The sequence below is a fragment of the Theropithecus gelada genome, chromosome 20, assembly GCF_003255815.1.
Source record: "Theropithecus gelada isolate Dixy chromosome 20, Tgel_1.0, whole genome shotgun sequence".
Taxonomy (NCBI): domain Eukaryota; kingdom Metazoa; phylum Chordata; class Mammalia; order Primates; family Cercopithecidae; genus Theropithecus; species Theropithecus gelada.
The window spans coordinates 11,995,116-12,007,870 of NC_037688.1; the positions used below are offsets into that span (position 1 = coordinate 11,995,116).

Genomic DNA, 12,755 nt, shown 5'->3' on the forward strand with positions numbered 1-12,755 from the left:
CCCAGCTAATTTTTGTATTTTTAGTAGAGACAGGGTTTCACGATTTTGGCCAGGATGGTCTCGATCTCTTGACCTTGTGACCTGCCCGCCTCGGCCTCCCAAGATGCTGGGATTACAGATATGAGCCATGGCGCCAGACGGGCATTTTTAATTGGTCAAGTTGGCTGAATCCAAGGACAGCAGCGAATTAGGATCAAGAGGCAGTATCCAGAGAGGTCAAAGGGCCCCCTCACCCCCACAATTATCTTTCAATTCCCAGTTCTTTCCTTTATGCCTAATCCTAGACAACACCGGATTTGGAAGAAAGCTTGGATAAATTCATCTAATCCAAGCCCTCCATTGCACGGATGTCAAAAGTGGGCCTAGAGAGAGTATGAGCCCTGCCTCCACTCAAGCTGGTGTTAGTTCATCACAGACACAATTTTTACAAACAATTGCCCATTTTCACTCAATGAGGGTGAAGGGTAGCTGCAACCAGAAATTGTAGGATACAGAGGACATTTCTAGAAGGATACAAACAATTAGGCCCAAAGCAAGTCTCCAGCAAAAACTCCCAATAAAACTAAAACAGAAAATGTCTGACATCCAATTCTTACCCAAGCATTCAATCCCTATGGCCGACCTTTCAAAACTCAGGCAGGGCTAAGACAGTGGAGTCTCTGAGCCCGGCTGTCCTCCGGGTGCTCAAAGAACACCCGCCTGGTACGTGGGACCCTGTTCTGTCCTCATTCCTCACCTGGGACAGGTGATTGGCTTCTGTTGCACCTGCCCTCTGGTCCTTCCATGTTGTTTTCTAGCTGTACCCCACCTCCCCCTTCCTGTATTCCCCTAGAGAGAAATTAAATTGGAAACCATTAATATGCTGGTCCCAGAGGTGGACAATCACTTAGGGAGATAATTTCATTCTCCTCCGGCTCCCTGGCTCTGGGATGCTCCCCCGCTCCCCAGCTCCACGCAGATAATGAGGGAAGCAGTGCCACACTTCTCCTCCTCTGACCTAATTGATTATCCCCACACACCTTGGAGCGCTTTGCATAACCAGCCCCGACAGCAGGAACCCCTTCCAGGAGGGGTGATTGACATATTTTATTTCTAATTGAAGCTTAATCAGGACCAGGGATGAGATTCCCATAGTCCCTCTCCTTCTCTCCCTCCTGGTTTCCCTTTAAGATTTTTAAGGACAGACAATAAGGGATGGAGGCATTCCAGGGACCCCTGAGAGGAGGGAGATGAGGGGAGGGGCTTAGGGAGGAGGTTCCAGGAGGAAGAGAAGAAATGGGAGTTCAGTCAAGTGAAAGAGACGCCACGAGGACTATCTCCTCTTCCCTCTTTCAGCTGTGAAGCTGAAGCTGAGATTCTTTTTCTGTTTTGATTAGATTATCTTATTGGGGTCAACTTGGGACCAGTTGAGGGCTCATGTGTTCTATGGGATAAGAGAAAATACGGATGCATGGGAACTGCTCTTAGGTTTATGTCAAGTCTCCTCTGGTACCTAAACATACTGCTTTTTCAGCGGGGACAGAAGGTGGCTCATGCAAGGACCATTATCCCTGGGATGTGGCCTGAGAAGCTGACCTTACTCCGGGGTCTCCACCAGAGAAAGACCTAGAGACCTGCACTCAGGCATCCTCAAGCCCCACCTGCTTCTCCATACCCAGCTGACTGTGAGCAGATCCCCTGCCTCCTCTTGGGTGGTGTTCAGTGTAGAGAGGCCACCTAACTTCTGCTGTCACCTCCATGATCACAGCCCCCTCTCTGCTGTGCCCCTGCCTGGGAAGTTTCCTCTCTTGTTTAGCTGAGCTGGAGTTGCAAAGGATCCTGGGATGCCTGAATGCAGACACCTCACTTTTGTTGCTAATGAAAGGGGTGGATTGTAATACTGCTGGAAGTTTAAAAAGCGAAGTTGGAGATTCTGAAATGTAATTTTAATAGTAAAATGACCAGGTGCTGAGGATCAAGCCTGTACCCCCAGTGCTTTGGGAGGCTGAGGTGGGAGGATTGCTTGAGGCCAGGAGTTGAAGATTAGCCTGAGCAACATAGAGAGACCCTGTCTCTACAAAAATAAAAAAATAGCTGGGTGTGGTGGTGTGTGCCTGTAGTTCTAGTGAGTAGAAGGCTGACATAGGAGGATGATTTGAGCCCAGAAGTTTGAGGTTGCAGTGAGCTATGATTGCACCAGCTTGGATAACAGGCTGGGCAATACTCCAGCCTGGGCAACAGAGTGAGATCCTGTCTCTAAATTAAAGAAAAAAAGAGTAAGATTGCTTCTGCCCACCTACCTCGTGTCAGCCCTGGACATTCTTCCTCTTTGCCCTCATTATTCCCATCTTGTAGATGAGGAGGTAAGGGCTCAGAGAAGTGAATTGTCTGCCTTGGGTTTCACAGGGGATAAGTGGGAGCAGAGTCGGTGCCAGTTAAGCTTGTGAGGCCTGAGCTGTTGAGGTGTCGGAGTGCTGTCCTTGTCAAGTCATTCAATGTGTTAACCAGTCTCTGCCCGGGTCCTGGCGTTCCGGCCTCAGTTCCAAGTCCGCGAGGATGAGCGGGCTCCACGTCTGGGGGCGCTGTGAGCAGGGCCAGAGCGAAACCTCAGTCTGAGCTTACGAACTGGGAAGGAGCCTGAACCCCAGAAACACCGTTAACAAAGAGAGGGAACGCTGGGGAGCTGAGGAGACGTCTCTTTGGCCTCTGAGGAAGGGGCTGGAGGAGCAAGCCAGCGGAGGAGCGGCTTTGCCGGGTGTCCACTAGCGGTTCGCCAGTCCTCTGTGCGCCCGCAGAGTGACACAGAGGCCGACACAGCCCCCTCCCCACTCGCCCATGGGGCGCCACCGCACCTTGATCGCCCCCTTCGCGGAAGGGACTCCCGAGGCGCGGCGCTGACCGCTGGGCCCGCACGGCCCAGTCCTGTCGGGCTCCGCTCTGCTACCGCCGGGTCTCGAAGTTGTGCCATGTTGAGCCGTGTCTTGTTCCGTGGCTTCGGGGAATGTGCGCGCTTCCCATACCTCCCTGGAACGCGGGAGATAGTCACACGCGCCACTCTGAGGGTCAAACACCCCGTATCTGGCCACACCGCGCCACTGTGAGGGTCAAACACCCCGCATCTGGCCACACCGTACCTTTAGTAACGTGGGGAGGGGGCAAAAAAAAATGTGTCTCTCCTTCTTACCCCGAGGTGTCACTCGCCCAAACACTCCCTACAGCTTCTTCAAGTCAAACTTGGGCCAGGCTGGCTGGCTGACTGCGAGAGGAAAAAGAGGGTGCAGAAGGGGCGCGGCGCGCGGCAGGGTGGAGAGGCCAGGGAGGCGAGGCGCCGAGCGTCCCCTTTGTCCTGTAGAGGGAGCTCCAGCCCCAAATTTCCCAGCTGCCTCCCCCGGCCCGCCCACCCCAGGCCCGCCTGGAGCCGGAATCCCGGCTGGAAAGGTGCTGCGGGTCTGACACCCCAACCCCTGCGCCGGGACTTTAGCAGGATGCCTCTTCTAGGGCACATGGGAAAACCCACCAGGGTGTCAAGACGCACAGATGCTGCCAGGACCCGGGCTCCCAACTCTCAACTAGAGCTGGGCAGTCACACATTATCTAGAGGGTTGATATGTACCCCTAGGCTCCCCTCTTCTCCATATCTGCCTCCACCGTCACCCCACACCCTGGCATTTATAAAGACAGAAGGGGTGCAACCGGCTTGGAAGGAGGATGGAATCTGGGCTCGCACAACCTCTTATAGGTAACACTGAGAAAGCCTCAATTGTGTCGATCAAAGAATGGGGACGGGGGCGGGGTGGGGGGGGGAGTGATGAGAACACACCCCCACCACCCGCGCAGGCTAACCCCGTTGTGTCCAGACCCTTCTCTAAATCTTTTGGCAAGGTCGCCAGAGAAGGATCCAAGCCACCGCGGTTGTTCCCGTAGAACTGTGGGTCGGGCCCAGATTCCCGGCTCTTAGCAAAGAATCTTGCCGGGGTCTCCCACCTGTCTCCTGCTCCCGTTCTCTCCGCCGCCCCAGGTGCTTTTCCAGCCACTTCTCCTGCTGCGGCGCCCCCAGCCCCGCCACTTCTGCGCCCCCTCAGCTATTGCTGTCGTTTGACTACTCGGTCCTGATTCGTCTCTCGTCCTTTCCCGCGAATTCTTCAAACAACCAAGGGGAGAAAGAACCCAAAAAACAAAAAAACACCAAACAGATCCGTCGAGGGGGCAGACAGGCGGGTTATAGTCAAAGTGGCAGCAGCTCATTTATTTAGCCAAAAATAGATACTTTCTCGTACAATTTGGTTCACACATATGTACATTTCTCTGTATATATACACACACACACAAAGGCAGACACGTTTATTCTCACTGAAACTCCACCCCCCAAAATCAACCGAACAAACAAACCTCACAGCGAATGCGGGGTGCCACAGAAGCGACTTGGGGAGGGCTGAGGAGGACTGGTTTTATTTCTTTTTTCTTTCTTTTTTTTAGTTTTGCTTTTAGGTATTTATACACTGACATGCTTACAAGTTGTAACTATACAGAGCGATTTTTTTTTACAATTATTACAACGATTAAAAAAAGTTTTTGTTTTGTTTTGTTTTGTTTTTTAAAGATCTAGGATGAGGAGAGAGCCGATAAGACCAGGGCGGCGTCCAGATGGTTCTGGGGCCTGGAAGAGAGAGACAGTAATAGCAAAAAAGGTGAGATTCAGGAGCGCAGAGGCGGCCTAGGGCCGGGAGATCCTACTTGGGTTGGGGCCGAGAGTCAGGAAGGTGTCGCAATGTAAAATTATGTCCAGTTGTAGATGTGTGTGTTGGGGGTTTAACTGTAGGGTGGGCACGAGGCGTCAGCACCCGAGGTCTGGGGCTGGAAAGAGGTGAGCGTCAGAGAGCCGCCACCCGCCCCAGTGGCCTGTGGGCCCAGCCACGCAAGGCTTCCCCTAGAAGGTACAGGCGCTGTACCCACCAGCCGCGCCTGGGGTGCCTGGGCTGGACCTGGAGAGCTGTCGCAGGGCCTACAGGGGCGACCGAAGAAGTGACTTTCGTCCCCTTTTACAAAAAGCGTCCCAGCAGGGTTCCATGCTATTCCCGGGCAAAAGGCCGTGCGTGGTGCTCCACGTTCTCTCCTTTCCCCTCCAGTCAGTCCCCCTAGCCCCCCAACCTCGGGGTCTTACCGCCTGGGCACGGGCTGGAAAGCTGTCTTGAGTAACTTTTTCTCCACTTCCAAGGCACTACAGCGATCTAAGGGAAGCGGGGGAAGAAAAAGGAGGGCCTTTAGAGCGCTCGGTTCCGGCGCCCAGGGCCGCAGAAAGCAGGAGCGGAGAGGGACGCGCCCTGCGCCTCCCGGACCCTGCCCCTCCCGGCCAGCTCCGGCACTATCCGCAGAGCCCGCCCCCGCTCCTTGCCCAGCACTCAGCAGTCACCTGTTCCGCCTTCGGGCTCCGCGGGCCGAGCGAAGGCGGCGGCGGCAGCCGGGTGGCCCGCGGCTCCGGGAAGTCCCAGCAGGTGCGGAGGGGCCGAGCCCAGCAGGGAGAGCGGGTGCGGGCGGGGACCCGGCGGCGGGCCTGGAAACGGCCGGTTGGTCCAAGCCGGGAACTTGCCCAGCGGCGCTGAGACCAGTCTGTGAGCGGCGGCGGCGGCGGCGGCCGGAGAGAGCTGCAGGGCGGTAGGCGCGACCGCTGCCCCCGGTGGAGACCCCCCCCGCGCCGGGAGGCGAGCGGCGCGGGTTGTCCGGGCTTGTGGCAGTCTCCGCGAGGGACCAGATCTTGGGCTTCTGCAGGGCGGAGGCGGGGACTGGTGCGGGAGCGCAGGGGTCCAGGCCCACGGGGGGCGAGGGCGGAGACGGTGAGGCCACGGCCACTGGTGGTGGCGCTGGAGCCAGACTCAGGACCGGTAGTGGCCGGTCCTCCAAGCCCTCAGAGCTGTCTTCTGAGTCGCTATTTTTGGAGTCCGAAATGGGTCCCAGGCCGAGGTCGCCATCCCTGCGCGCCGCCCCAGCCAGGGACAGCTCAGGCCCGGTGGCCGCGCCGTCTAAGTTCTCCAAATCGATCTCCTCGTCCTCGTCGTCGTCCGCCAGGCCCTCGCCCCCGGTGTCCTCCTCCTCCCCCCCGAGCTCCTCCTCCTCCAGCTCTAGCTCGCGTTTGCCATCCTCCTCGTCCTCCTCTTCGTCTTCCTCCTCGCGCTCGCTCCCATAAGCGTTTCCCTCGTCGTCAGTGCGGCTGCGAGGCGCCCAAGTCATCTTATTCTCCTTCTTGAGGCGCCGGCGCGCGTTGGCGAACCAGGTGGACACCTGGGTGAGGGTCATCTTGGTGATGATGGCCAGCATGATCTTCTCGCCCTTGGTGGGGTAGGGGTTCTTGCGGTGCTCGTTGAGCCAGGCCTTGAGCGTGCTGGTGCTCTCCCTGGTGGCGTTCTTGGGACGGGACGGGTCCCCGAATTGATACTGGCCATACGGGTAGAAGGCGGGGTGCGGGTGCGGAAACGCGGCAGCCGCGGCCGGATGCTGCACCCCAGGGCTGTCCTTCAGCTCATACTGCGCGCCCTGTAGGCACATGGAGAAGGAAGGAACACGCGCGGAGGGAGCGCGGGTGAGCCCCAGCCGTCGCTGCCTCCCCCCCTCCTGGCCTGCACCCCTCTAGTCCGAACCCCGCGCGCTCAGCTCGCCCTGCGCCCCAGCGCCAACCCCTCCTTCCCTGGCTCCGCAGGCTCTTACCAGCTGTGGGAAGATGGGCAGCTCCGCGGCGTAGGGCAGGAAGGCGCCGTAGCCTTGGGCGGCGGCGGCCGCCGCGGCCGCGGCGTAGGGCGCCCCGTACACGGACGAGAGCACGTTGGACAGGGACCCCGAGGCGGCCAACTCTGAGGCTCCGGCACCCGGGCCGCCCCGGGCCCCCGCGCTGCCGCCGCTGCCGCCAGCGGCCCCCGGACGCTCGGACGCGTAAAGCGGGCGGATGTATTGGTATCCCAGCTGGGGGAAGGACATGGTGGCCCGCGGGGCACGGACGGAGAGGGGGCCCGGCCCCCGGGCCGCCCAGCTCAGCGCCGCCCGCGGGCTCCGGCGCGCATCGGGAGCTGGGCCGGGCTTGGGGCCGCGCTGCCGCCGGCGCTGCGCTGTGCTCCGCGTTCGCCTATTGATCTGCTCCGCGGCGGCGACGGCGGCGGCGAGGAGCCAGGTCAGGTCCGAACAGATTGGCGGAGATTCCCGGGGCTCCGGGCTCTGATTGACATTTCTACGGGGCGCAAGCCCCTCCTCTCTGCGCCGCGCTGCCTCCTCTCGGCCGCCGGAGCTGCCTCTGCCCGCGTCTCACTCCTCACTGCCCTCCTCTCCCCAGCAGTGTCGCGCCTCGCTTCCTTCTCCCTCCTCTAGTTTTCACTCCCCCTCCTCGCCCTTCCTCTCCCCTCCCCTCTCCGCACTCCTTTTCCCCCCAGGATCGCTTCCGCTCCTTCGGGCTCCTGCACTGTCCTGGACGCTATGAAACTCTCCTTTCTCCTCTCCCCTTCCCTTTCCCTTTCTCACGATGGCTTTTGCTCTCCGGTCCGTTCCCTTCACTTTTTCCTCTCTCACTACTTCTATTCTTTAAATCTCTCTCTTTACTCACACGATACTTCCCCCAACCTTTCCAGCCTCTGCACCCTGGGCTAAGTAAGGCAGCCAAAAGTTGTGGACACTTAGGGTGCCGCGCGGGGGGTGTGTGTCCGTGTCTGTGTGTCCATCCCCGCCCTTCCACCCCCTCCCTGGCCCTTCCCCAAATCTCGGGTCTGACGTCGCGCCCTCTTATTCGACTTTTCCCCGCGTCTCTTCTCCGAGTCGCCAATCGCCTGGGCGCCTTACGGGCGAGGCCGCCCACCCCCGCGGATTCCGCGCGCAGGGCGGGGCGGGGCAGGGGCGGGAGCCGGAGTGCCGCGAGTCCCTGCCCGCCCCCTCCTGCCCGCGCCGGGCGGGGGAGCGAGAGGCGCGGGGACTGGGTGAGTGCAGGGTCAGCTCGCCCCTCCCGCCTCCCGCCCCTCCAAGCCTGTCCCCAGGCCGAGGCGCGGGACCGTGGCCGAGGCTGGCTCCGGGGGCCCCCCTGTGCCCGAGCCCCTTTTGCAGCTCGCACCTCTCGACTCCCGGCCACTTTCAGCAGCGTAGGGAGGGAGCTAGCAGCCGGCGTGGGGGTGGGGAGCGAGGGAGTGCGTCCTAATATCGTCTTCAGAGGCCACTTCACTGCCCTGCGGGGGCGAGGCAGCCCCCCACCCAGGAGGACAAAACCCTGAGATTAGCCACTTAACGCCGCCCCCGGGTCCGCGTGCGAATCCCTTACTAAAAATGGCGGGCTGGCTCCAGGGGCTGAAGGGTGGCAATCCGGGGGCGCTGGAAGGGTGGGGAGCCGCCACAAATCGGTGAAGCAGGCCTGCGCCCCAGGCGGCTGGGAATGGGGGAGGAGCAGGACGCCGGGCCACGGAGGCCCTAGGAACTTTTGGAGAGCTCTTCGAGAAGTTTCTATATTGGCGTTTTCGTCTGTAGAGATCTTTCCTTGCGCGACCCCTACCCCTTCTCCCGGTCCCGGCGCTAACCTCTTTTCTCTCTACAAGGATCCTCCCACCGCCTCCGGTGGGGATGGAAGGCAAGAGTTTTGGTTTAATGATGGGATATTTCCTGAATCAAACTTGAAATCCCAGGATCGGGTGCCCACCTTCACGGATTAGGGCGTGCAGTCGTCAGCAGCATTGAAATTCCCAGCATTGCCGCGGCTGGGGGCTCAGAGCTTTAGGCCTCGGCGGCGACCCACAAGCCAGCCAGCCAGGCCTGCAGTGGGCACGCCCCGGAGACAAAACGGGGGTGGCGACTCTGCCGTGGAGTGGCCAGCCCCAGCTCGGAGGCGAAAACCGTCACCTTGCATGGATGGATCCAGGAATCGAATTCGAATTCCACCAGAGTGGCAGGATTAGAGGAGATCAGAGGGTCTCGGCCCCGGCTGTCTCTGATCACAGCTCTGGGGAGCACAGCTCTGGGGAGCCCAGCTCTGGAATGAAAGATGCATCCACCTCTACGGCAGACACCCAGTTTTGATCCCACCCCCACCGCCCACCTCCCACTTCCCACCTCTTTCCGGGGGTCTTGGCACAGGCCCGCGGCCCTAGTAGGTGTGAATGCCAAAAACCCTGCGGGGGCGGGGCGGGGGCGGGGAGGAAGCTTGGGAAAGTTTGAAGAGGACCAGGTTTGGCGGCAATGAGGGAAAGTGGGGTACTCCCAGACTGCATCTGAGCAGTTTCCCTATCACCTTCCCTCCCGCCTCAGCCTGGTGTCGGGGAGCCTGGTGCCTTCTCAGGAGCCTAGCCGAAGGAGGCGTCATCAGGGGCCGCCCTGACTTTGAAATATCTCCTCGACGCCTGATTTCGTTTCCCGCTACACCTCTCAGAGAGTAGCATAGGGAATGTTGGGCTAACTTTCACGCGAAGAAACTTGGGATTACAAAATTGAGAGTAACGTTATTTTCCGGGATATTTCCTAGGTGTCGGACCTTGAGCCTCGACGGCCCTGAAGTCATAGTGTTTGTACAAAGTGGTGGCACCAGACCAGGGGGGAGCCGAGAGCGAGATTCTGAGGTGGGGGGAATAGGGCTACGCTGTAAGTGATCGAGTGAGACTCTCGATATTTAATTCAGCTTTTTTTCAGAAGGAAAAGAAAAAACAATAATGAGCCTCGGAGATGCTCCTTCCGCATTAACCAGCTATCGACCTGGCTGCGTCGGACTGCGGGCGGCGAGAAACAGGCCAGGGAAGGGCCAGGCGGCTCTTAGGGACTCAGTCACGCTGGCTGGGGGGTGGGGGACGCCCACAGCCCAGGGAGTGAGCCTTCAGACCCAGACGCGGACCCAAGAACCTCGCATATTAGATCCCTCCAGGCTCCCCAGGCCTCGAGCAGAAGCGGCCTCCTGGCTACCCTACTTTCCAACTGAGAACAGCCCTGGTCTGTCCGGGCCATCTGCGCGCCACGTCGAGACTCAGCGTCCCAGGCAGCAGCGTCCAACGTGGCGCTGGTCCGCCAACTCGACTGGGCCAGTGGAGCCCGGCTGTGGGCTGAATTCGAGGGTCCGAGGGCAGCTGAACCTTTTCCAGGGATTTTTAATCCAACAGATTAAATGGTCAGAGTGACACGCTCGCACAGGGAAGAAAAGCAGGTGCATGGAAGTAGATTTGGGAAAGTCGCGCGCACGAACGCGCTTCACGCAGAAGCTTCTCCATCATCTTGCCTTCTTTCAACATTCCTAGCGCACAAAGCGCTTTGGAGACTCACTGCAGGCCCTCTCAATGCTGCCCAGGGAGCGGGGAGTGTTCAGAGAGGGTGTCTGTCCATCGCATGCACTTGGCGCGCGTGCGCTGGTTGCGCACCAGGAGCCGCTGCCCGACGAGTGCCCAGAGTCCGCGGCCCGCCAGGCTCTGTGGGCTGCGCCGCGCACTTCACAAGAGCTGAGTCACCAGGCCCGCTTCCTGCCCCCTCCTTACCCAGCCTCACGGTGCTCACGCGTCCCGGTCAAGGGCAGCCGCTGCAGCCCTGGGACTCCCAGCCCCGGCCCATCTTCTACCCATCCCTCCCAGGCCCTGAGTCCCTGGGCTGCGGTGCCAACCCGCGATCTCTGAGCTTCCTGCAGACGCTGCGGCGCGCGCTCCTACCGTTCCCTCCCCCTCGCGCTCGGGTTACAGGTTAATGAAATGCTCGTTTTCCTCAGTCATTTGTTTTGTTTTCCTGCAAAGTTCTGATAAGTAGCTAACCAACGAAGCTTGTAATTACAATCTTACAGAAACCGGGCCGATCTGTATATAAATCTCACCATCCAATTACAAGATGTAATAATTTTGCACTCAAGCTGGTAATGAGGTCTAATACTCGTGCATGCGATAATCCCCTCTGGATGCTGGCTTGATCAGATGTTGGCTTTGTAATTAGACGGGCAGAAAATCATTATTTCATGTTCAAATAGAAAATGAGGTTGGTGGGAAGTTAATTTCTCTCCGCTCTGTGAAGCGTAGACAAGAATTTAATGATTTAATTACAGTTGTAAGCCCTTTCCATGAGACTTAAATTGAGCTGAGAATATTTTTTTTCCTTCTCTCTCTCTCCCTCTCTCTCACTTTCGCGTTCTCTTTCTCCGCTATTAGCAGCGGCGGACTCCTGAGAGCATGGCCTGGCGTCCGCACAGGGTGGAATTCGTATTTGGCCAGGAATCCGGACTCCGAGCATCCCAGGAGACGCGGACCGGGGGCCTCCAGAGCTCTCCGGAGCGTGCTGCCGCTCCCCACCGGCCACCGGGGACTTGGAGGCCCTTCTTGGGTCCGGAGAAGCGACGGGGAAACTTAGGGGTAAACTTTGTCAACTTCGCTCTCGGCGCGGGAGAGGCCGCCGGCCGGAATGGTGCAACAGCGGTGGCGGGCCGCGACGCGCAGGTTGGGCCCCGGGCCAGGGCTGGGCACCCGGGAGCGGGTCGGAATGCCCAAGGTGGGGCGTGAGGGCGGTGGGCTCTTAGGTCCCCCGCTCCGCCCCTGCGCCTCCTGCGACCCGGCTCACTTCCCTGCGTCTGTCAGCGGCCCGAGAGGCGCAGCACCCTGAGTGACCTGGCTGGAAGATCCTGGCCCTCCGCGGGAATGATTTTCTTTTCTTTTACCTCTTCCGGATCAGCCGTTTTCCACCTGACTTGAGCAGCCCCCTCCCCCGTGCCTTTGGTTTTCTCTTTCCTTCCGTCTGTCCTTCCCATTTCCTCTATCTTCGATTTCTAGATCATTCACTTTTCTTCTCTTTCCTCCGCTCCCTCACTGTGCTGTTTTTATGCCTTTGCCCTGGACCACTTTTCAGTTCACTTTTCTCCCTTCTGCTCCCTCCTTCACCCCCTTCTTAATGTCTCTTTTTTCCTCTCCCTGCGTCTGTGACTGTGTCCCTTTCCCCTATCCGCAGTTCTCGTTTTTAATTTTCTTTCTTTCCTCCCCACTTCCATCTGGATCCTCTCCTATTTCCTCCTTGGATTTCTTGTTCTGTCTCTCAGGTTCTCCTCTCCGTAAATATTCTCTCTTCTTCTCTCCCTCTCCGGGATCCGTCCCTTCCCCCACGTGGATCTGCCTCCCCGGCGCCCCCTCCTCATTCATCCTGGGAGATGAATTTGTCGCCTTATTGGACGCCGAGGCCAGAGCGGTGTGAGGGGGCTCGGCCAGCGCTGTGCATTTTCTTCATGCATATTGAGAAGATGGTAATGAGCGCGTTTGCATTGTTGCTTGGAAATGTTGTGTTTCCTGCTGCAGTTCGCAGTTCGGAGTGGGCGAGGGTGGTGCGGGCCCAGGACAGCCCCTCAGTAGGCACCCGGCCTGGCGGCCGCCGCTAACCCTCTCCGGATTCCCGGGCTCTCGGGGCCGGGGGAGGAAGCGACCTTGCCGAGCTCCTGACCCAGCCGCCGCCTCCTCCTCCGGTTTCTCGACAAAGGCCGGCGCGCTCCCCTCATTAAAGCCTCGTTACAGGAACCCCTGGCTGGCTCGCGACGGCTCCTCCGAGCCCCCCTGCCCACCAGCCTCTGAGCCCCTCCCCTGGTGTTGAGAGGCCTGTGATGGAGCGCCACGAGAAAATTAGTGCCTGACAACGTCGTCTATTGGCAATAAATTGAGATTCCAAGTGACACGTCGCGGGATCAAACACAACCACATTGTGTACCCTGCTCCGCTCACTCCTCGTTAATTTTGGAGGGCGCCTTGGCATCGCTTGGCCAGGGGAGGTTGTACGCAGGCCTTTCGGCTGTCAGGACTCCGGTCCTGCCTGGGCTCAGCCAGGGC

At 59.0% G+C, this 12,755-nt stretch overlaps 1 protein-coding gene across 1 annotated transcript; it reads right to left on the minus strand.

The window, feature by feature from the left end:
- Positions 1-4,198: 4,198 nt before the first annotated feature.
- On the minus strand, positions 4,199-7,343 carry IRX3 (iroquois homeobox 3). Its single transcript, XM_025371566.1, is given in 5 exon segments — positions 4,199-4,636; positions 5,141-5,207; positions 5,390-5,666; positions 5,668-6,507; positions 6,679-7,343. Coding segments are annotated over 5 exon segments (1,506 nt in total). The 5' UTR covers positions 6,946-7,343; the 3' UTR covers positions 4,199-4,581.
- Positions 7,344-12,755: the final 5,412 nt, after the last annotated feature.